The sequence below is a fragment of the Ostrea edulis genome, chromosome 4 (assembly GCF_947568905.1).
Source record: "Ostrea edulis chromosome 4, xbOstEdul1.1, whole genome shotgun sequence".
NCBI lineage: Eukaryota > Metazoa > Mollusca > Bivalvia > Ostreida > Ostreidae > Ostrea > Ostrea edulis.
In genome coordinates, this window is record NC_079167.1 from 18655819 (window position 1) to 18682555 (window position 26737).

General features: G+C 34.7%; 1 protein-coding gene across 1 annotated transcript in view; it reads right to left on the bottom strand.

Annotated features, from left to right (window-relative positions):
• LOC125670462 (protocadherin Fat 4-like) overlaps nt 1-26737 on the bottom strand; it is a 249559-nt gene that overhangs the window by 55827 nt on the left and 166995 nt on the right. The window contains exons 42-48 of the mRNA XM_056161239.1: nt 24040-24174; nt 20585-20765; nt 19333-19469; nt 13556-13768; nt 10516-10620; nt 9132-9254; nt 3896-4078 (exon numbers count right to left, since the gene is read on the bottom strand). Coding sequence (XP_056017214.1) covers nt 3896-4078; nt 9132-9254; nt 10516-10620; nt 13556-13768; nt 19333-19469; nt 20585-20765; nt 24040-24174 — 1077 coding nt within the window. The remainder of the gene's footprint in view (nt 1-3895; nt 4079-9131; nt 9255-10515; nt 10621-13555; nt 13769-19332; nt 19470-20584; nt 20766-24039; nt 24175-26737) is intronic.

Consider the following 26737-nt stretch of genomic DNA (forward strand, 5'->3'; position numbering starts at 1 on the left):
CAAAACCGAAACAAATTGCAATTAAAAATTTCAGGCATGTTCAAAAACACATGTATGCGTGTGAAAGCAGTTATTTCGACCCCCACCCCCATAGGAAAAGAGATAATTCGGTGTCTTAAGATTCTGTACGATTAAAATGAATGAGCATAATTGAATAACAAGAGACTAATTGTAGGTGTAGAATAACACTTCCATTTCGATGTTTCGTTCCGTTCCGTTAAGTACTAATATCCACACGGATATTGGTATTTAGCAGAACGGAACGGAATCCTATATATATATATATCTATATGCATATTGATTTTTGAAATTAACAATTCCTCTGACTTTCAGAGTGATCAAATAATAAACCGATGAAAAAGAAAGCTTCAACAAAAACAGGAGAAAATTACGTGGCATTAAGTTACAAACAAACAAAACATCCAACCCCCGAAAAAAAGAAGAAAAAAAAGAAGAGATAATTCGGTATGCGATTAAAAAGAATGAGAACACTTGAATAATAACAGACTACTTGCACTTGTAGAATAACACTTTAATTTCGATAGATGTTCCGTTCCGTTAAATACTAATATCCACACGGATATTGGTATTTAGCGGAACGGAACGGAATCCTATATATATATATATCTATATGCATATTGATTTTTGAAATTAACAATTCCTCTGACTTTCAGAGTGATCAAATAATAAACCGATGAAAAAGAAAGCTTCAACAAAAACAGGAGAAAATTACGTGGCATTAAGTTACAAACAAACAAAACATCCAACCCCCGAAAAAAAAAGAAAAAAAGAAGAAGAGATAATTCGGTATGCGATTAAAAAGAATGAGAACACTTGAATAATAACAGACTACTTGCACTTGTAGAATAACACTTTAATTTCGATAGATGTTCCGTTCCGTTAAATACTAATATTCACACGGATATTGGTATTTAGCGAAACGGAACGGAATCCTATAATTCTAGCAACTATTTCAACTTGTGTGTATCCTCCAAAATCTTCATTCCCTTTCTTGTGAGGTTTTCATTTGCAATCATTATTGGAATGCAGAAAATTTTATATAGATCCCGATTATCTATTCATATATTTATCTATATGTATATTGATTTTTTAAATTAACAATTCCTCTGACTTTCAGAGTGATCAAATAATAAACCGATGAAAGAAAAAGCTTCAGCAAAAACAGGAGAAAATAACGTGGCATTATTTCAATAGAACAGAACGATAACACGTATTGGCAGTCTTTGTCATGGCTTTACTTAATAAAAACGTATTTCCAATTCAACGACAATGTTCATATCAATACAAACCATCAGTATGTATATCATACACACTCTGTAATGAAATGCATGATCTACAACGAATTTTGGATAGTAATGTTGTAGCATCAGAAAATAACGTGGCATTAATTTACCAAAAAAAACCTACCCCACCTCCCGAAAAAAAAAACACAAAAGAAAAAGAAAAGAGAGAATTCGGTGTCTTAAGATGCGATTAAAATGAATGAGAACACTTGAATAATAACAGACTACTTGCACTTGTAGAATAACACTTGAATTTCGATGTTTCGTTCCGTTCCGTTACATACTAATATCCACACGGGTATTGGTATTTTGCGGAACGGAACGGAACCAGCGCAGAAAATATCCATTTTATATCAGTAATAAATGCAAATCGAAAATTAAACATAATTTATACATTAACTACAGATATCAACGCAGAAGTAAAGCTCAGATGATTGAACACAATTGTATATTTGAAAAAATAAAATTTTAAAGCCCGGTATTCTCTTTTACGACTCTCTACTTTTCATAGGCCAGCATCAGTGGACACAATTATGTATATAACTAGAAGTTTAAAGTCCAGTATTTTATTTACAACCAACTTCTTTTTACAGTGGATTCTCCCTTAGGGTACCCCACAATCGGTTCCGTTCCGTTTCGTTCCGTTCCGCAAAGTACCAATAGCCTCAAATAATAATCCCGTGGGGATCCGGGTTCGAATAGGTCCTCAGTAACCCCTTGCTTGTCGTAAGAGGCGACTAAATGGGGCGGCCCTTCGGATGAGACCGCAAAAACCGAGGTCCCGTGTCACAGCAGGTGTGGCACGGTAAAGATCCTTCTCTGCTCAAAGGCCGTAAGAACCGAGCATGGGCCTAAAATTTGCAGCCCTTCAGCGGCAGTAGTATAGTAACGTCTCCATATTAGTGAAATAATCTCGAGCATTAAACAACATTTAATCAATCAATCAATCAATCAAATGATATATCGTAGTAACAAATAAAAGTGATGAAATAAGTACATGTATGTTGCGGTATTAATGATTTTTTTTTTTAATCAATTAGCACAATATACCTGTTTTCAACGTCAGAAATGTGAAAATTTCCTTAAACAGCATTATCAAAGTTTCATTGAAACTGCTTGTAACGATATAATAGTATTTATAACAATTTCATGAAACTGTTTCTTTAAAAAATATACAAAAATGTTTGTGAAAAATAAAGGAAATCTATCGCATAATGGACTTGATCAATGATTTAATGAAACCAGAGTTATTGCCCTAGCTTGGATTCAATATTTTGAAACATATAATTGATTATTCATATAAAACTTAAACTTATGAAATATCTTATGATTAACAATATTTTAACAATAACTATTAAAAGTGACTCCAACACAATTACACAATTTATGTTCCTGTCATGCATAAATCTGATTAAATCATTGACTTTGCAAAATCTTATGACGTCACAGGAGGGTGGAAATACCTTAACTATACAAAATACATCCTGCGCCAGTGAGATGTATTCATAAATTAAACAATACCAATATGTGTTAGAGATTTGGTTTCTCGTTTGAAATTGTTATTAACTGGCTAAAGTATCCCTTGGATACATTAATTTCAAACTCCTTCCATCGAATTTGCTGCAATGTACACATAATAAAGACACCGCTACTAATGAAATTGTTGATGAAATACAACATAATATGTACGTTCTGACTTGGCCAGCAATATCCAAAGCACACTTCCCAAACAAACAAAAAGCACAAAAGGGAAGAGTGCGAACACCATTCGTTAAAGACGACAGCAAACGTGGCACAATATGGATTTAATGATCCAGTTCATGTTATATTCGAGAAACGTTTTAAAATGCAGTTTTGTCAAGTAAATAAGCTATCATAATAAAAGAAACTGAAAAATAAAACATGAGTTACAAACTGACTATAAAAAGCAGGTAATGAATGCCCAAGGTAATCTACATGTAGTTACGCATAGTAAAATCAAGTCCGAGGCCAATTTGTGTTGTGAGTGATCAAACAGCTGGCTTAATTTGGCTAAATAAGCATAACTGCCAATTTGAATTTGAGGAAAACATAGCAATTAAAAGAATTATTGACTAACAAGTATGTAAAATTACAACGAGCTTGGGTATATTTTACTGAATGATTTCGTAATATATGTTCTGGTAGCTTCGACTTATCTATGAAAAGAAAACATGATTTGTTTGAATTAACCTTTTTTTACTATTTCTTGAATTATATCTACACTGTGAATATAGTGAATATTTTCATCTCGAGTTATCCCCCCGATATTGTATAGAATGTGCGACAGTAGCAGAAAATGACCAAGTTTAATTATCAATTCATATATAAGACGCATTTATCGTCCACTAGAAATGATAACATCAAGAATGAAAGGTGAAGATAACGAAGAGTGATCAATCGCATGAGTCTCCAAGCGTATCAAAGCAAGAGATAACTTTTGACCATAGAAGGAAAAGAAAGATAAGATGAATAGAGTTCAATTCCTGCAAGCTCAAGCAAAACAATGAGAAGTCTGCTCAGGGGCAGTAAATGAAGCACTAGGAAACATGAACAACGATGACATTTATTACCTTTATTGTGTAATTAGATTTGGTTTCTCTGTCAAGATTCGCAGAGTCGTTCACAAGGATTTCCCCCGTTTTACTGTCAATTTCAAACGGCAGTTCCGAGGCATCAGAACTAACAATGAAGTAACGAATTCCCGCGGTTCCATATATTGAATCATCATAATCTTCGGCAGAAATTGGTGGATTCTACAAGTCATCAAATTATACATATAATAGTAATGGCAAATGTAGAAGAAATTTGAAATTGAACATTTCGAATCTGAGGGTCAAAGTTGAATTCTAATTACGTTTAATTGAAGATTGCAGCCAAGATAGTTTGCTTTGTCTGCCTTTTCACAATATTATTGAATTATCTTTCAGCCACTAGTGAGAATGAAAAATAAACACCAATTGGTACTTTACATGAATTTATTGAGCAATGACATCATAAAAACACAATACACAAGTGTTGGATGATACTGGCCGCAAAAATTAGTAGGAGTCAAGGGAGACAACTAGGATACCATAAACCAATGGGCAAACTAGTGGCCTCGCTTTGATGCGAGTGCCAAGGAACCCCATGCCTAACACGCATGGTGGCTAGGCACACAAGCTGCACAGCTTTTACACCCTGTCTCTGGCTTGCTACCTGGTTTAGAACTTTCACACCACCCAGCCTGTAGCCTCTCCTCCTTTTATAGAGGTAGAGGGGGTCTGAGCACTGAAATGCTGCAGACCCCAAGCAGTTTCCAGTTATTCCACACATTTGCTCAATGGCATTTAACTTCCATGTTAACACACAGCCATGAGACATCCCTCATGCTTTGATGCAGATGGGCAGAGACAACAGGTTAAGCTTGTACAGGGATGATGTCTCCCTTGACCCCGCCACAAACATCGATATGATGTTCCCCACCAATTGCTCTAGAGAGTATCTATCTCCTAAATGAATGACAGGTTATAGGAACCAACCACAAGTGACAAGATTCTGCAAACTATTGCGTAGGGAAGATTTTGCCCTTTCCCCCCAAAATAAATTCCAAACCACCCTGTATGTTATTTAAGTAAGCTTGATTTCCACTTTCGGCTAGATGAGTTCCGTCATACCTAAATAAACTGGTTTGATGGACGTTTATATTTCTGTCATGAACAATGCAAGCTCCGTTAACTTGAGAGGTAACAAATTTCTTAATAGCCTTATTAACCTTGCGTCTTTTTAGATCGATCTTAGCGCCACCCTTACCTAGAGGTGCACCATGCCAGTAAAGACGGGGAAGCATTGTTGACCAAATGAGCAAAGTTTTTGGTAGCAATGCATTGTAGCGATACAAGCTACATTGAATTTCATGTGCAAATCTAAGTGCAGTATTGCCAGCTGTTGTTAGATCGTTTGACCCAGCATGAATAACCAATACATCTGGTTGTGGTTGATGTTTGAGTTATTCTGTTATCAGTTTGTCGAGGTCTTGCCATTTTAGCCCTCTTATCCCCTTCCAAAAGATGTCAACCCCTAGATTGAGGTTCTTTCCGCCCGGTCTCCTCCGTGCCTCTTCACCAGCCCAAAAAGGTATAGACGATCCTACTATCCAAACTGTCTTGAAACCAAAGTTGGCAGGCACAAACTCCCCCAAATCTGGTGCAGCCTCACTCCCTGGCACGCTCTCTGAAGATTCCTGGTGCTGGAAGGGGGGTTGGTTATCTCTCACTTCTTTAGTTCCAGGCTTTTGCTGCCTAGTGTTGTGGCGAGACTTTTTTTGTCCTCTGCCCCGGGCTGGAGAAACCATTCCCCCATCTCTTTTTCTCTTTGGAGGCATGGATTGGCCTTGATTGTGAAAAAGTGCTTAACGTGCTGTTGTTCCTTCCACTTGAGTGGGGTGCAAAAAGGAAGAGGAAGTTGCAATACTAGTTAACTCCTCCTGATGCTGACTTTCTTAAAATAAGTTAGCTTGTACCAAGTTAAGTCCTATTGTATAATGCTATTCACTCAATTAAATGAGATTATCTCATATCCATCTCAATAATCTATATTGTTGTAATACAATTAAATACAGTAGGCATACGAGGATACCATATGCAGCATGCATGATTGAAACAGTATTCCAAAATGTTTTCACATGAAATGTTCTTTTGTTTGGTTGTAGGAAAACAACATGAGTTCTTTATTATTCATGAATAATAAAGAATAACAATGAACAAATTTTGTTTTGAACCATGCAATTTGAAAAAACTACCAAAAGGACTTGCTGAATTCATCAAATGTAGATTTATGAACGGTTAATCTTTTCAGCTCTTTTTTATGCAGTGTAAATACCTATACAATGTTTTTTCCACAATGTCTATGGCAACAACTTATGATACTCCAAATTAAACAAAGATTTACACTATTTCCTCGTAACCTTTCATTTTGTATATTACAAAATTTAATTATTAATTTTTCAAGCAAAAGTGTAACGTCTCCATACGAGTGAAAAATATTCTTGAGTGGGACGTGAAACAATATATAATAGCGGAAAAAAGAAACTGTGCATTATCTGATGTATGAAAAAATAATAAAGAATAACAATGAACAAATTTTATGCTTTGCAACACTGTTAACAAATGTATTCGCTACAACATTTCATAATCCATTAATGTTAACATCGAATAACGTAAATTTCAGCACATTCGAAAGACACTGGTATTCGAACTTGAATTAACAAAGTTAACTAGTTCTAATTGTAACGGGGACCGTTACATATGTTCCCCAAACCTCCCCAATTAAAAAGTGATGTCCTTGTGAATCTATAGCAAAAAATCATTTTATTTTAGACTGTAATTACATGTAGTACGTTCAATATGGTCATTTCAGTACCAAAACATGAAAGAAAGCGTTGCACGCGCATACACACGCACGCGTGTATGATTCAGAATTTTTGTTGATGTCGTTCAACAGGCATATGTATCATATACCCATAGTGTGAATTTCATAACGTTTCCACCAAATACAAGGAAGTTATAGCGATTTTAAAATCGTCCAATCAGAATTCAGCACACGTCATTACACGTGCTGAGCATTAATTCTAACCACAGCAATTTGTAAGGAGTACCAAGACACATCTAAACCATTAATATCAATAGAATTTGATGAAAAACAAAAACGTTATCGTCCTTTAAAAATTGAACATTTCAAAAACGTTGCACGCGCATGCGCGTGTACGTTGGCATTTTTTTGTTACACCAATATATACATACACATATTGTCTACGTATGCTGTGAATATCATCTCATTCGCTTCATAAATAAGATAGTTACAAACGTTTTAGTACTATCCAATCAAAATGAAGCGCACGTGCATGCGCGTGCAAATTGGTAATTTTGACCATGCAAATCAGTTAAGGGTCTCAATATCTATCTCTGATATGAATTTCAAGCCATTTCAATGAACAACAAAAAAGTTAGACTGATTCCAAAGTTAGCGTACAAATTTTGTAATGCGCGTGCACGCGCATGCGTGCGCGTGCTGACAAAATAACTATTATTTTTCATATGTACAAATGATATACTATCATCCTATTTAGGTTGTACATCGCTTCCTTCAATATTCTGTTTTTCCATTTTTTGTACCAAAATTGCAATGCACGTGCGCGCGCATGCATGCACGTGCAGACAAAATGACTATCACTATGCACATCTACAAACGCTATACTATCATCCTGGAAAGTTTCATATCGATCCCTTTTGTAGTTTCTGAGAACACTACCGGACAAAAAAGTACCGGAGAAAAAGAATAATAATAATAAGAAGAAACAGAGTAAAAACAATATGTTCCCAAACTTTGTTTGGGGAACATAATAACGCGTGTGACCACCATTTGCATTCATGCATACTTGACAACACCACCTCATTGATGCCACTAAAGTGTTCAGAAATGCTTGAGGGATGTTGTTCCAGATGTTGGTTAAAGCCTGGCCTAAATCAGCCAATTGTCATTGGTTGATTTGGTAAACGGTGTAGACGTCGTTCCATTTCATCCCAGACGTGCTCGATCAGCGATAAATCGGAAGAAACAGCTGGCCAAGGCAAGACATCGACATTCTGTGGGGAAAAAAGTCCCTGACTACACGTGCAACATGTGGCCCTGCGTTGATTTGCTGCAGAGTGATGTGATTTTGCTATCTCTGTATGAAGGGTATCAATTAGCGCTGAATAATTTCATCTCGATAGTGTACGCCGGTGAAATTTCCATTGACAATTTGTAGAGGGGTCCTTCCACGTGCTGTTATTCCACCCCACACCATAACGCTACCTCCACCGAATTGTCGATGTTACACAACACAAGCGTCCTGGTACCGCTCCCCAACGCGACAATACACTCTACAACGGCCGTCACTCCAATTGAAATTTGGATTTATCAGTGAACAGAATATTGGCCCAGTCCTGTATTCTGAATCGCAGATCTCGTCTGCACCACGCTAGTCTAGCGATACGATAACGTTGAAGCAGTATTGGGTACACCGCTGGACGTCATGGTCAGATGTGCTCGCGCAGACGATTACGCACAGTTCTTGGACGGATTGGTCGAAGTCCAGGAATGCTACGAGCAATCAAACTTGCTGTATGGAAACGATTTTTCAGGTGTACAAGTCTAATGTGGTTCGTCCTGTCGATGCGACGTCATACGAGGACGCCCAGAACGTGGTCGATACCGAGTGTTACATGTACCAGATTGTTGGAAACGTCTCCATAATGACTGGATGGTATTCCTATGAACTCCAAAGTGTCTTGCTACGATATTTTGTGCCATTCCAGCTTGAAGCATCCAAACAGCACGATTACGTTGGTTTTCGCTGAGTCGTGGCATGACAGAAGGGTAAATTTTGTCAAAACTAAAGTGCTTTCCTTAACGAATAGTGTCCAAACAAACCTTTTACACTTCTTACTCCAAACAGTATTGGCCAGTAAAACTCGTGCATACGAGCACTTCAATAAACAACATTTGTTCACTAACCATGAAAAAGTCAGTGCATCTGAGTCGGGTACTATCCGATATTGTTAAAAAACATCACCTTTATCGATTGTTTAGATTTTATAAATATAAACAATAAATATAGAAAATTTATACAAAATTTTATAATGCACGGTTTCTTTTTTCCGCTAGTATACAATCAATCTAGCAAAAGTGATATACTAGCATATGCTAACATTTTGTGTGCCAAGCAAAAGTCGTATACAAAAGTCTACTTCTAGACAGACCATCATCAAATGCGAAAAAGACGCTTACAATCAATACGCTGGTTGAATTCGAATTCTCCTTTACATTTCCCGTGTAGGTCGCATTCACTGGCTGGAATACTGGAGAGTTGTCATTCAAGTCAGTAATGTCTACCACAACCTCGGTAAAACCCTACAATGTTATACAGAACACTAAAATATTACAATGTTATACAGATTACTAAAACACTACAATGCTATACAGAACAGTAAAACACTACAATGTTATACAGAACAGTAAAACACTACAATGTTATACAGAACAGTAACATACTACAATGTTATACAGAACAGAAATACACTACAATGTTATACAGAACAGTAACATACTACAATGTTATACAGAACAGTAAAACACTACAATGTTATACAGAACAGTAAAACACTACAATGTTATACAGAACAGTAAAACACTACAATGTTATACAGAACAGTAAAACACTACAATGTTATACAGAACAGTAACATACTACAATGTTATACAGAACAGAAATACACTACAATGTTATACAGAACAGTAACATACTACAATGTTATACAGAACAGTAAAACATTACAATGTTATACAGAAATACACTACAAAGCTATACAGAGTAATGTCTACCACAACCTCAGTAAAGGATATATATATCATAAATGTAATTATTATTCTAATTTTTCTGATTAGTTACGATCAACATTTTAGAAAAAAAAATTAATATTAAATACACCTCCAGCTGGTGCCTTTAAAGTGAATATGACATTAATTTTTTTGAAACATTGGACCAAAAATAAATTGGGAATTTCCAATTTGATTAGATGTGCTATATTTCTTTGGTTCTTTGGTTGCATCTCTACTCACTTTTGACTTAGTTTTGCATTCTATCTGTATACAAAGATGTCTGACCAAGTAACATTTTGAAGTAGTCGGCGTCGACATTTTGAACCATATTGTGACATTATTAAACATATTGTGAACGAATGACAGTAAAACACACTCATAGCAAAGTGCTTGGGTTAACAGTTTTGATTCATTATAAATGTAATTTGTTTTTTCCAACGAATTCATAACATGTTTTAAAATTACTGAAAATGAAAATCTCTTCACTGCAAAATGGCTGAAATAATGAGTCAAACCATAAACAATCAATCAATCTTCGCTGTCAGCATGATTTCATTATAAGCATATTTGCTGTAACCGTGTTTTACGTTTATTGACAATTTTTAACTACTGTGTTTACAGTTTTCAAAAATTATGCAGGCTTTCACAGAAGTCTTTAAAAATTATTTCTAGCAGTTCAGAAATAACAGTGTCTCTACAACAGTCAAATTATTTGACTTGTCTTTAGTAAAGAATTAAGAGTATAGAATAAATACTGCTTTTTTCAATAGCAATAAAACATGGAATTGCTCACCGTACGTTTAGCTGACCCGGCATCCACGGCTATAACAGTGAAGGAGTACCTGTGACTGGAACAGTTTTCTCTGTCCACCTCTCCAATCAAATGGATCCACCCATCCTAGAAACAACAAGATGTATTTGTGAAACACTGGTCCCCCCAAATGGCAGCAAAATTGATTACCGCCTAGGTTAAAGTTTTTCAAATGTAGGTCAAACCCTAAGGCCAAAGTCACGAAATCAAACACTTTGTTACCCAAATAAAGGCGTTATTACAAGGAATACACATGTGATGTGGAAACCCTAGTATTGCACGTTCAAAAGTCATGACCAAGGTTAAAGTTTTTCAAAAATAAATCAAATTTTAAGACTAAATGGCATATACAGACGCAATAGTCATTCTAAAAACATAAATCATTAGAACCCAACATTTCATTACACATGGCGCGGAGGTACAGAAATCTGTTAGAGATAAATGTACAGATCCTTAATCAAAGATCACTAATACATTTTCAGCAAGTCGAACACCTGACGTATCAGTAGATCATAATTAGCGGTTTCTTCACCAATTAAATCTGCCACTAACAACGAACCATAAAAATATCGCAAAAATGTACACGCAGTTTATTCCCCTACCGTCAATTTTATTTTCTAGTCAACAACTCAAAATAAAATATGTACATCTAGTAATTTTTGTGAAAAGGGAAATGTATTATGTATATTTCATATCATTATATGAGGAACCTGGTTTAAAAAACATTTAATATACGAGTTAAAACAAGAGGCCCATGGGCCTAGAATTGTTCTTCCGATACATTGTAGAACAGGCAAAAATTCTCATTAACCAAGATTCATCAATTAACAAAGTTTGATGATGTTAAGTCAAATAGTACCTTAAAATTTAAATGTAACTGTCCAAAAGTAGGTCACAGTGACTTTCTTTTGGTCGACACACTGAAGACTCAAGATGCATCAACTGACAAGTCAAATAGTATTCAAATACAGCCGTCAAATTCCAAAAGAAGGCCACAGTGACCTACTTTTTGGTCGACACACTCCAAAGACTCGCGATGCATCAACTGACAAAGTTTGATAATTGAAGTCAAATAGTATCTGAAATATTGAGATATAAACGTCAAATTCCAAAAGTGACCTACTTTTTGGTCGACACACTCTGAAGACTCAAGACTCATCAACTGACAAAGTTTGATGATTGCAAGTCAAATAGTATCTGAAATATTCAAATATAGCCGGCAAAATCCAAAAATAGGTCACGGTGACTTACTTTTTAGTCAACACACTCTGAAGACTCAATATGCATCAACTGACACAGTTTGATGATCCTAGCTTTCATAGCTTTCAAAATATGCATCTAAAATTGAAAATGTGAAATTTGAATGTCTGCAAAATTCAAAAAGTAGGTCACTGTGACCTACTTTTTTATGAATATGTTTTGAGGCCTCTAGACGCATCAACTTACAAGGTTTGATGATTTTAAACCTCTCAGTATCTGAAATAACAACCTAAAATGTATTCATAAATGATTAGCCATAAAATTCAGAAAGTAGGTCATGGTGACATACTTTTCACATGACGCACTTCAAGGTCCCATGATCCATCAACTGACAACTTTTGATGATCATAGGCTCAAAAATGTCCAAGATATGCATCAAAATCCATTTAATAATAATTACCTGCGAAATTCAAAAAGTAGGTCACGATGACCTACTTTTGAGACAACATGATATTAAGTCCTAAGCTGCATCAACTGACAAAAATTGATGATCCTAGTCCTTATACTAAGCAAAATATCAATAACAAAACAAAATTTAAGGTCAACTTTGAAGTGACCTTGAGATCACACCCTTTGCCCCAGGATGATGCCTTGAACAATTTTTTATCTACAACCTATCCTCATACTTATGCATAAGTTTGGTGATAATTTACCCAGCGGTTCTTGAGAAGATTTTTTTAGCAACCACTACTTTTGTTTGCATTTTCCTAATTATCTCCCCTTGTTAAAGGGTCACAACCCTAGTTTTAGTACAAATAAAAGCCCTTGCACCAAGGATACCCTGTGACAAATTTGACAAAAATTGGCCAAGGGGTTCTTGAGATATAGCCCTTTTTCCAAAAAGTTGACGCACACCGCACGCCAGATATATGGCCATATAATTAGCTCTTTGAGCCTTCAGCTCAGAAGAGCTAAAAAATGAATAAATCAGATTCATATTTCCAGTCATAAGTGTCTTTCCTGGCTTATGGAGGCACTGTTAGAATCATTTTGTATGCTATGCTATATCTGTATAGCAACAATTCGTATTTTTATGCTATATCTGTATAGCAACATTGCATATATTATGCTATATCTGTATAACAACATTGCGTATATTATGCTATATCTGTATAGCAACATTGCGTATATTATGCTATATCTGTATAGCAACATTGCGTATATTATGCTATATCTGTTTAGCAACATTGCGTATATTATGCTATATCTGTATAGCAACATTGCGTATATTATAAAATGCTATATCTGTATAAGAACATTTCGTATTTTTATGCTATATCTGTATAGCAACATTGCGTATATTATGCTATATCTGTATAAGAACATTGTGTATATCATGCTATATCTGCAAAACAACACTGTTGTGTAGTGGTTTGGGAAAGAAGGACATTTATAATTCGACCGAGAATCGAACCTAGGACCCCTGTATTACTGGACACTGGTGCTCTAATCACTGAACTATCTAGGTCCATATAATATACATAATACATATCCCTTTTCACGGAAATGATCAAACCACTACATTCATCTCCCCATAGTTGTCTTTGCCATCGACGATACATATCCCAGATTCATTTCCCCCGGACAGGTCTTTCATCTACAAGTCCAGGGTTGGTGAATGACATCAAATAAAATAGTGAAGGAGAAAATGTATGACTGACCCAGAAATCAAATCCCGGTTTGGTCCGTTACATTTTAATCAAATCCCGGTTTGGTTCGTTGCATTTTCTCCTTTTTTGTTACATCTGTGATATTACATTACCTGTGTTACATTAAACAAATCTTGCACGTCAGATGTGACTATGGAGTATGATATGTTCCCATTTTTGTACAGGTCCTTGTCTGTTGCGATGACTTGACCTACTTTCACATTGACATCAGGCCCATCATTTTCTGTGGTGTTGAAGAGGTATATAGGATGAGCGAAATTTGGATCATGGTCATTTACATCTTCTACAGTAATTTGTAATGATGTCTACAAATGAAATACAAGTTTCATAAAAGTATCAAATTAAAAAATTCAGAAATGATGATTTCATGTGCTAGTTTGAAATCTCTTATAACCAAACTTGAACGTACATATCTGATATACAATGAGTCTGAAATTCGAAAAAAAAAAAAGTCAATGTACTGGTCTAAAGTAGACAAACCTCACTAACAACTGATCAAATCTCGGTATGAGTGAAACATTCTTAAAACAACAAAACCTGTCATTTGTACAATAAAAGGTGAAGGAACAGTGAGCAATCTCATAACTCCTATAGCAATACAAAATAGAGGATTGGGCAAACATGGACCCCTGGATATATGAGAGATGGGATCAGGTGCATAGGAAGAGTAAGCATCCCCTGTCGACTGGCCACACCCGCCGTGAGCCCTGGTGTATCTTGATCAGGTAAACAGAGTTATCCGTAGTCAAAATCAGTGTGACAAGAACGGCCTAACAATCGATATGAAACAAGTCAGATAACATTTGACCCAATGACAGGTTGTATTGGCAAACTAGATTATTATAACGACCATAGCATTAACGAAACGCTGATTTTAAACGACACTGTTGGAACTCCTGCACCATCAACTTGTTTGTCAGTAGCCTGTCTTGATTTAAAAACTGACCATACGCAGAACAAGCTCTTGCATATCGAATCAATTTAGGTATATAAACACCATATGCAGGTAATAATGGAATATTACTACATAAATATGGGAAGTTGACGATGGAGAAGCTGAAATCATCCCGTTTTTCATACAGTTAAGTTTTTAGTTTGCCGTTAATATCTAATTCTAATAAAATATCTAAGTTTGAGAATTCAAAGTAATGATAATTTGATAGCTGGGGGAATTCGAATCATCAGGTATGTTAAGAAAAAAACTACCTGATGTACAGACCTGTAACAATAAATTGACCGTTGATCGCTGCAAATTATGATTTCACGGGCTGAATTCACACTTTAGTTAAAAGTCTGAATGTAAGAAAACAATAGGACGTGTAAAATTTTCTGCAATCAGTGATTCTTCAACTCCACATGACATAGTTTAAATTCTACATGCACCATTCCTCTATCAATATTATATACATATGGAATCAGCCGTATAATTACCAACTCTCCCATAATAAAGCATTGTGCTTCGAAATGATGTTCAATTATCAAATGTCCCCTAAAGTATTTCTCCTGGAAAAATATGCTTTCATAGAGTGTACAAATATCTACCCTACCCTAATCAAAATATATACAAGGACCTTCTGGCAGAATCACACTTCAATGTCAAGTTGTTAATGCGTACCAGCAATCTGAAGATAAATATTTGGATATTTTGATCTTGACAATTGTATTTGTGTGTCTGTGTACCTGTACAGTTAATCGTGATTTTCTGTATACCTATACAGGTGATTGTCTGCATACCTGTACAGGTGATCGTTAATGTAACGGAACAGGTAATTGTCTATATATGTATCTACTTATACAGGTGACTGTCTATTTACTTATACAGGTGACTGTCTATTTACTTATACAGGTGATTGTCTATTTACTTATACAGGTGAATGTCTATTTACTTATACAGGTGAATGTCTATTTACTTATACAGGTGATTGTCTATTTACTTATACAGTGATTGTCTATTTACTTATACAGGTGACTGTCTATTTACTTATACAGGTGATTGTCTATTTACTTATACAGTGATTGTCTATTTACTTATACAGGTGACTGTCTATTTACTTATACAGGTGATGATCTATTTACTTATACAGGTGATGATCTATTTACTTATGCAGGTGATTGCCTAAGTACTTATACAGATGAATATCTACTGTGGAATCATCATTGTTCGTGGGGGATTGATGTTCGTGGATTTCGTGGGGGATTGATGTTCATGGGTCACTCTTACCCATGAATTTAGGTGTCCTCGAACATTTATCTAAACCAAGCAGAGTTATCTCTACTAGTGATGTCGTATCGCTTACCCACGAAATTACGTCCCCACGAACCAGAAAAAATTGCTTACCCACGAACATTGGTCCCCACGAATTAAACTGATTCCACAGAATACATATGTACTTATCCAGGTGATTGTTTATCTACTTATACAGTGATTGTCTATTTACTTATACAGGTGATTGTCTAATTACTTATACAGGTGACTGTCTATTTACGTATACAGGTGATTGTCTATTTACTTATACAGGTGATTGTTTATCTACTTATACAGTGATTGTCTATTTACTTATACAGGTGATTGTCTATTTACTTATACAGGTGATTGTCTATTTACTTATACAGGTGATTATCTATTTACTTATACAGGTGACTGTCTATTTACTTATACAGGTGATTGTCTATTTACTTATACAGGTGATTGTCTATTTACTTATACAGTGATTGTCTATCTACTTATACATATACAGGTGATTGTCTATTTACTTATACAGGTGACTGTCTATTTACTTATACAGGTGATGATCTATTTACTTATACAGGTGATTGTCTATTTACTTATACAGGTGATTGTTTATCTACTTATACAGTGATTGTCTATTTACTTATACAGGTGATTGTCTATTTACTTATACAGGTGATTGTCTATTTACTTATACAGGTGATTATCTATTTACTTATACAGGTGACTGTCTATTTACTTATACAGGTGATTGTCTATTTACTTATACAGGTGATTGTCTATTTACTTATACAGTGATTGTCTATCTACTTATACAGGTGATTGTCTATTTACTTATACAGGTGATTGTCTATTTACTTATACAGTGATTGTCTATTTACTTATACAGTGATTGTCTATCTACTTATACAGGTGATTGTCTATTTACTTATACAGCGATTGTCTATCTACTTATACAGTGATTGTCTATTTACTTATACAGATGACTGTCTATTTACTTATACAGGTGATTGTCTATTTACTTATACAGTGATTGTCTATTTACTTATACAGGTGATTGTCTATTTACTTATACAGGTAATTATCTATTTACTTATACAGGTAATTATCTATTTACTTATACAGGTAATTATCTATTTACTTATACAGGTGACTGTCTATTTACTTATACAGGTGACTATCTATTTACTTATACAGGTCACTGTCTATTTACTTATACAGGTGATTGTCTATTTACTTATACAGGTGATTGTCTATTTACTTATACAGGTGACTGTCTATTTACTTATACAGGTGATTGTCTATTTACTTATACAGGTGACTGTCTATTTACTTATACAGGTAATTATCTATTTACTTATACAGGTAATTATCTATTTACTTATACAGGTGATTATCTATTTACTTATACAGGTGACTTTCTATTTACTTATACAGGTGACTGTCTATTTACTTATACAGGTGATTATCTATTTACTTATACAGGTGATTGTCTATTTACTTATACAGGTGATTGTCTATTTACTTATACAGGTGATTGTCTATTTACTTATACAGGTGAATGTCTATTTACTTATACAGGTGATTATCTATTTACTTATCCAGGTGATTGTTTATCTACTTATACAGTGATTGTCTATTTACTTATACAGGTGACTGTCTATTTACTTATACAGGTGATTGTCTATTTACGTATACAGGTGACTGTCTATTTACTTATACCGGTGATTGTCTATTTACTTATACAGGTGACTGTCTATTTACTTATACATGATTGTCTAATTACTTATACAGGTGATTGTCTATTTACTTATACAGGTGATTGTCTATTTACTTATACAGGTGATTGTCTATTTACTTACACAGGTGATTGTCTATTTACATGTACTTATACAGGTGGACGTCTATGTACTTACACAGGTGATAGTTTATGTACCTGAACAGGTGATCGTCTATATATCTATACAGGTGAATGTCTACCTACTAATACTGGTGATTGTTTATCTATATACAAATTCTAAGGAACTTTTAGTAAACTTGAATTAGCAATACTTTTCTCAAATCAACAGCATCAAAACCTATGACTTTTCAACACTTTACACGACCATTCCTCACAATAAATTAAAGACTAGACTTTTTGATATCATAGACAGTTGTTTCTTCAACAAAAATGGAAAATGGAAATATTCATATATACTGATCAGTGATCCAAAAAATTATTTTGTTAAACACCACTCTGATTCCATGCACAAGTACTCTGAAGTTGAAATAGAAAATATACTAAAGTTCCTCATTGACGATATATTCGTGGTTTTGTGTGATCAGGTCTTACAACATTCTGTTGGAATTCCCATTGGCACAAATTGTGCTCCTTTCTTAGCTGACCTGTTTTTATATTCATATGAAGCAGAATTTATTCAAAAACTTCTACACGAGAAGAAAAAATATCTTCATGTGGCCTTCAATTCGATTTTTAGATATATCGACGACCTTTTATCTATTAACAATGATAATTTTCATCCATACAGTGTATGTCAATTCGATATATCACTGTAAGCTCGAAATTAAAGACACCACAAAGTCATCCACTCCTACTTCATATTTAGATATTTTATTGAATGTAGATATCAACGGCAAACTAACAACTCAACATAATGACAAAGGGAATGATTTCAGCTTCTCCATCGTGAACTTCCCATATTTTTGTAGCAATATTTCATTATCACTTGGATATGGTGTTTATATCTCACAACTGGTTCGATACGCAAAAAGTTTGTTCTTGTATGGTCAGTCTTTGAATCGAGGCAAGCTATAACAAACAAGTTGATAGTACAGAGGTTTCAAAGTCTCGTTTTAAGTCAGCATTTCACAAATTCTATGGTCGTTATAATTATCTAGTTTGCCAATACAACCTATCATTGGGTCAAATTCTGTCTGACGTGTTTTACACCGATTGTTAGTTTGTTCTTGTCCCACTGATTTTGACCACGGATAACTCCGTTTACCTGATCAAGATATAGGGCTCACTGTGGGTGTGACTGGTCGACTGGGTAAGCTTACTCTTCCTAAGCACCTGATCCCAATTTTGGTGTCTCCTGAGTTCCGTGTTTGCCAATTTCGTTATTTTGTATTGCTTAGCTTATGGGAGTTATGAGATTGATTACTGTTCGTTATCTTCACCTTTCATACAATATCGTAGGAAATCTACGGTTGATTACGCTTCATTTCTCTCTCTAAAACCCGTAGGTCCATTCATTGCTACTCGTTCGTTCTCATGAATGATTAATGAGGCAATTTGATTGGGCGCCCATACTACATCCTGAGCAAATTTGTTCAATCAAAAAGACATTTCAGCCCAGTTTCGATACACAATTGTTGTGATAGCAAAGTTAATTCAATGCTACCTTGAAAAACAGAAGAGTTCCGTTACTATAACGATTACTTTGATCGGACGATATTTTTAAATGTTTAATCATGAGAGCGAGTGAATAGGAATGAATGGACCCACGGGTGACGGAGAGAGGAAAGAAGCGTAATCAACACTGGGTTAATTTTCTGATGATGCATATATACAGGTGAACGTCTGTGTACTTATACAGGTGATCATCTATGTACCCGGACAGGTAATCGCCTAGATACCTGATTAGTGTTCTTTCCATCCGTTACGGTCACATTGACTTCATAAACCTTCTTGACATCAATGCTTATCTGCTCCTTAAGTTTTACAATTCCATCTTGATTCATCCCATGCACTTCTTTTTCAATGTAAAAGTATTCTGGAATAAAAATTGTGCTATTTTAATTTTTTTTTAAAAGAAGGAATCACAATATCACAAATGAAATGCATTATAAGAACAGTATATCAAATTGATAAGGAAAGAAATGTAAGATAATATAACATTTTAAATTTATGAAAAAGAGATGTAAAATATAACCATATATTACATATATATATATATATATATATATATATATATATATGGCCATCGACAAGAACAACCAGATTGTAAATTTTTTTTTTTATTCTTCTCTGTTTTTAAAAATAAATATATATTTGACCTTGTATCCATGTTGTAGATCCGACACTTTTCGGTATTGGGTGTTGTTGGAACTTAGTGCTTTTATATATATATAAAAACGGTAATTTGATCAACACATGAAATGAGCCAGGTTTGACAGGTCATGTGGTTTTATCACAGTCCGCGTGAAATAAATGTTACCTGAGGTCACATATCTTACTACAGAAAACATAAAGTGTTTTGTCCATCTCAATATCAGTCAAAAATACTTATGCAGAGTGCCAAATAACTATTTTAAAAAACCACATCGCACAACCTTTTCCATCCTTTTGCAGGATTTTTGATTTTATTATACACCCTTATCCAACATTCGTCGATTCTAAAAACATATACCTATTTTCATGAGTTACCAGATCAATGTCCGATGTCATAAACAATTCAACATAATCTTTTTGTTAAAAATCACAGCCCACATGAAGATCCGGGTCTTTATCTTCTTCATTGTGATGTAGTACCGGAATCGTTAGCTTGATTGGCGTAGGATATAAGTCCAAATGTTGATCAGCATTCGATAACAATCAAAATTTTGTACCACAGTTTGTCATACAGCAGTCGTTTTACTTTAATGACAACTGATTTGTTGTAGGTTAAGATTTTGTATCAAGGTATATGATACATGGATAACTAATTCCTTGATTGACATTCAAGTTATTTCCATATGAATACAAGGTGAAGATAACGAATAGTTATCAATCTCATAACTCCTATAAGCAATACAAAATAGATAGTTGGACAAACACGGACCCCTGGACACACCAGAGGTGGGAATGTAAAATGTAAAACTCTCGTTAAACAACACACAAAGAACCAACCTCCATCTACTCCCGATATCTCGTATGTCAGGTTCTTGTTCTCTGGATCATAGTCGCAGTCTGTGGCCGTCACTCGATATATGGAAAACCCCTTGTTGCTACCCTCCATCACTGTTGCCCGCATGTCCATCACCTCAAACTGTGGGGTGCAGTCATTGATGTCCTCCACAAAGACGTGGACCTAAAGTAATGAAAGTAATGAAAACAACACAGTTGTGCAACATACAGTAGGGCAATGTTTATCATTCGTGTGGTCCTCACAGTTCATTTTGTGTTTCTATACATGTACAAGTCTAGACAATGTCAGTGCAAGATAAAAATTACACGTAAGCTGTATTGAAAGTGTATCTTGGTAAACTCCGCATAGAATGCATAAAAAATTGATGAAAAGGTGAAGATAACGAACAGTGGTCAATCTTATAGCTCCTTCTATAAGGAAAACAAAACTAAGAGTTGGGCAAACATGGACCCTTGGCTATACCAGAGGTAGGATCAGGTGGCAAGGAGAAGTAACCATCCCCTGTCGACTGATCACACCTGCCGTATGCCCTGTATCTCAATCAGGTAAATGGAGTACTCTGTAGTTAAAAACGGCTTAATAACATATTGTGCTTTTTGAATATTGATTATGCTAAAACTAATATAGAGAAGCGTACATGTATAGAAAGATGGAATCATCTGTGTGTATCCTGTGAAGTGGCTGTCTGGAAAATATTCCAAGGGAACCAATTTCTGGGGCATGTCATGTAGAACCGCTAATGAAACTTGTTAATCAAAGCAGTTTGGGCTACAAATTTATGGTTGCTTCATCAAGCGTCGCAACAGCACTGCAAGTGAAACGCTTAATGATGCAATTGGATCATTAGAGGGGATTTCATCATTAACGGTTTATACTGTTGACCGTTAATGCGATAATTTGTATCATTAAGCATGATTGTTTCATTAGTGGTTTCTACAATAATAATCATGTTTTTTATATTGAGAAACGTTTATGCTTTGTTTATATAGATGATCTAATTTAGAACCAAAGTTCTGGACTTGAGGTAGTGATTGCAAGGCATCACGTGGTTTATTCATGCAGTATCTAAAAAGAGACTATTTTTGACTTATCAGGTATAACCAGACACAGGGTAAAGTGAAAATATCTTTAGAAATATACAAATAAGATACAATACAAATGAAAATAACCTTATGTTTTAATTATCTTTTAAATAATAGCCATTAGGCCCTAAGTTTCCGTGATATATATACCTCCCTCCTCCGTTAATTTCAGTCTTACAACACGTATATTTAATTCACAAACCACTAGGCCTATCAAAATCATAATATAGAATGCTATGAATTCCATAACATGTATATGGTGTTAGTACACATAAATCTAAAATGCTACTATATAACGTTGATGTTTAGAGAAATAAAAAAGTGTATTTTGAAAAGCAGCACTTCCTGTTAACATCTTTTTCTCAATGAGTTCAGTTATTTCTTATAATATAAAAAATAAGAAAGTTTTGTTGTTTGATAATCGCTTGGTTTGAAAGTAGAAAGACGTTGCAGGTAGTGACACTTAATGTTGTATTGTTATAGAGTGACACTTAATGTTGTATTGTAATAGAGTGACACTTAATGTTGTATTGTTATAGAGTGACACTTAATGCTGTATTGTGATAGAGTGACACTTAATGTTGTATTGTAAGAATGACACTTAATGTTGTATTGTAATAGAGTGACACTTAATGTTGTATTGTAATAGTGACAGTTAATGTTGTATTGTAATAGAGTGACACTTTATGTTGTATTGTGATAGAGTGACACTTAATGTTGTATTGTAATAGAGTGACACTTAATGTTGTATTGTAATAGAGTGACACTTAATGTTGTATTGTGATAGAGTGACACTTAATGTTGTATTGTAATAGAGTGACACTTAATGTTGTATTGTAAGAATGACACTTAATGTTGTATTGTAATAGAGTGACACTTAATGTTGTATTGTGATAGAGTGACACTTAATGTTGTATTGTAATAGAGTGACACTTAATGTTGTATTGTAAGAATGACACTTAATGTTGTATTGTAATAGAGTGACACTTAATGTTGTATTGTGATAGAGTGACACTTAATGCTGTATTGTGATAGAGTGACACTTAATGTTGTATTTTAATAGAGTGACACTTAATGTTGTATTGTAATAGAGTGACACTTAATGCTGTATTGTGATAGAGTGACACTTAATGTTGTATTTTAATAGAGTGACACTTAATGTTGTATTGTAATAGAGTGACACTTAATGTTGTATTGTAATAGAGTGACACTTAATGTTGTATTGTAAGAATGACACTTAATGTTGTATTGTAATAGAGTGACACTTAATGTTGTATTGTGATAGAGTGACACTTAATGTTGTATTGTAATAGAGTGACACTTAATGTTGTATTGTAAGAATGACACTTAATGTTGTATTGTAATAGAATGACACTTAATGCTGTATTGTAATAGAGTGACACTTAATGTTGTATTGTAATAGAGTGACACGTAATGTTGTATTTTAATAGTCATGCTTATTGTGTCTTGTGATAGAGTCACACTTAATATTCTACCATGAGAGTGTCTCACTTGATGTTTCACTTTGATAGCATCTAAATCAATGTTCTATGGTGATAGTGCCCCACTTAATCTTCTATATCAATAATGTCATACTTCATGTTCTATCACAATAATGCCCTACTTCATGTTTTATCACAATAATGCTTCACTTAATGTTCTATATCAATAATGCCCTACTTCATGTTCTATCACAATAATGCTGCACTAAATGTTCTATATTAATAATGCCACACTTAATGTTCTATTGCTATAATGCCCCACTTATATTGTATCACAATAATGTCCTACTTAATGTTCTATCACAATAGTGTCCAACTTAATCATATTCTATCACAATAGTGTCCCACTTAATTCTCTACCACAATAATACCCCACTAAATGTTTTATCACAATAATGTCCCACTTAATGTTCTATCACAATAGTGTCCCACTTAATATTCTAGCACAATAATACCCCACTAAATGTTTTATCACAATAATGCCCCACTTAATGTTCTATCACAATAGTGTCCCACTTAATGTTCTAGCACAATACTGCCCCACTTAATGTTTTATCACAATAATGTCCCACTTAATGTTCTATCACAATAGTGTCCCACTTAATGTTCTATCACAATAATACCCCACTTAATGTTCTATCACAATAGTGTCCCACTTAATATTCTATCACAATTATGCTCCACTTAATGTTCTATCACAGTGTTCCACTATTTTTTTATCACAATAATGCTCTACTTAACTTTCTATCACAATAATATCCCACTAAATGTTCTATCACAATAATGCTCCACTTCATGTTTTAACACTATAATGGCCCACTTAATGTTCTACCACAACAATGCTCCTCTTACTGTTCCTGTTGATGACAGTGGTGGGGTTCCATGGTCAGTCGCCACCACATAAAGTGAATACACAGCTAGTCCATCTTCTGTAATTGGTACCCCTTTCGCTTCATGATCAAGTTCTGTTTTCACATATATTGTACCCTGTAAAAATCATTGAACAAATTCATATTAGCAATGTGTGCCATTATACACAATAATATTTTTAAGATTTCTTAAAAATTGCATCAGCTCCTGTCAAGGACATAGTGCGGAGGTGCATGGCTGAATAATTGAATAATTTTTCAGTTGACTGTTTTAAGGTTTCTTTTCTGTTTTATGCAAATTTTGTAGCCTTTCATTTGCATTACTACCTGTTTGAAAGCTTTATTTTAATATCTTTTCCTATTTTTTCTTAACCTTTTTTGTATACGTTGTAAGTTAAGTAGTGCAAACTGCGATTTATTTGTTTCCTTATTTTTAGTGTTAACAGTTATAGTGCTTCTTAACAAAGCTTACTATTGTGGTTTAAATTTAATGCTTAAATTTTATAGACAAATGCTTTTGTTTGATTTGTATTAAATTCTTAACTTCTGAAAATGCTTATATGTACAGTGCATGTAAATATTGATTTGTTTCTGCATGCTTACTTTTGTATCTTATTTTGTATGTGATAGTTGGTTTAAGAGCTCTGTATAGCTTATGTTACTTGTTTATGAATTTTACACAATGTCGATTTTATATAAAATTTACTTACTTACTTTAGAGGAAGAAAATATTTTAAGCCGCAACACAGGATATATAACGGTCAGCAAGCTGGGAAAATATGAAGAAGGCGGAAACAAAAATAAAGAACGGAATGTGGAGATAGATGAACATAATGTACAGAACGTTAAGAAAGGTATAAAACGTAGAGGACGAAGATAAAATAAAGCAACAAGAGATGTTTGTAAAACACATATGCCCCCCATGGTGCAAAATTGAAAAGGGTTATACATCATTTAATTGATAGTAGTATCATCAATTCAAAATATTGAGCAGACAATATCTTCCTATGTCAAGAGTGAATTGACCATGTGACCTAAATATCAATATCGGTCATCTACTCCTTATGCTATACCAAGTTTGGTGTCAATCAAGCAAATAATTCTTAAAATATAGGAGACAATATATTACTATATCCAGTTCAACAATTGACTTTTGACTTCAAAATCAATATGGGTCATCTTCTCCTGAAGATGTACCAGTGTACTAAGTTTGATGTCCGTCAAGCAAAAGGGTTATCAAGATATTGAGTGGACAGTATATTACTATGTTCAGTTTGACCTTTGACAATGTGACCTCAAAATCAATAGGAGTCATCTCCTCTTGAATATACACCACTGTACTAAGGTTGATGTCTATCAAGCAAAGGGTTCTCAAGATATTGAGCGGACAGTATATTCCAATGTCCAGGTTGACCCTTGACCTTTGAACATGTGAAATCAAAATCAATAGGGGTCATCTTCTCCTAAAGATGTACCAGTGTACCAAGTTTGATGTCTTTCAAGCAAAGGGTTCTCAAGATATTGAACGGACAGTATATTCCTATGTCCAGTTTGACCCTTGACCATGTGACCTCAAAATCAATAGGGGTCATCTTCCCCTGAAGATATACCAGTGTACTCAGTTTGATGTCTGTCAAGCAAAAGGTTCTCAAGATATTGAGCGGACAGTATATTCCTATGTCCAGTTTGACCCTTGACCTTTGACCATGTGACCTCAAAATCAATAGGGGTCATCTTCTCCTGAAGACGTACCAGTATACTAAGTTTGATGTCTGTCAAGCAAAGGGTGCTCAAGATATTGAGTGGACAGTATATTTCCATGTCTAGTATGACCCTTGACCTTTGATCATGTGACCTCAAAATCAATAGGAGTCGTCTTCCCCTGAAGAGATACCAATGTACTAAGTTTGATGTCTGTCAAGCAAAGGGTTCTCAATATATTGAGCGGACAGTATATTTTTAAGTCCAGTTTGACCCTTGACCTTTGACCATGTGACCTTAAAATCAATAGGGGACATCTTCTCCTAAAGATGTACTGGTGTACCAAGTTTGATGTCTGTCAAGCAAAGGGTTCTCTAGAAATTGAATGGTCAGTATATTCCTATGCCCAGTTTGACCATTGACCTTTGACCATGTGACCTCAAAATCAATGGGAGTCACCTACTCCAGTACTCCTTAGGATGTACCAGTGTACTAAGTTTGATGTTTTTCAAGCAAAGGGTTCTCAAGATATTGAGCGGACATTATATTCCTATGTCCAGAGTAGATTGACCCTTGACCTTTTGACCTGAAAAATAATAGGGGTCCTCTTCCACTCATAACCAACCCACATATGAAATATCATTATCATCAAGTGAAAGCTTCTTAAGATATTGAGTGGACAACATGTGGTCTACAGACCGACCGACCGACAGTTGCAAAACAATATGCAGCCTCTTTTTCAAAGGGGGGGGGGGGCATAAAAATGGTGAAGTACAGAATTTGGAGATTTAAAAAATGCAAAATTTGGAGAAGGATATAAACATAGAATGTGGAGAATCAAATAAAACACAGAATGTGGAGAATCAAATAAAACACAGAATGTGGAGAATCAAATAAAGCATAGAATGTGGAAATGGAAATAAAGCACAGAATGTGGAGAATCAAATAAAGCACATAATGTGGAGAATCAAATAAAACAC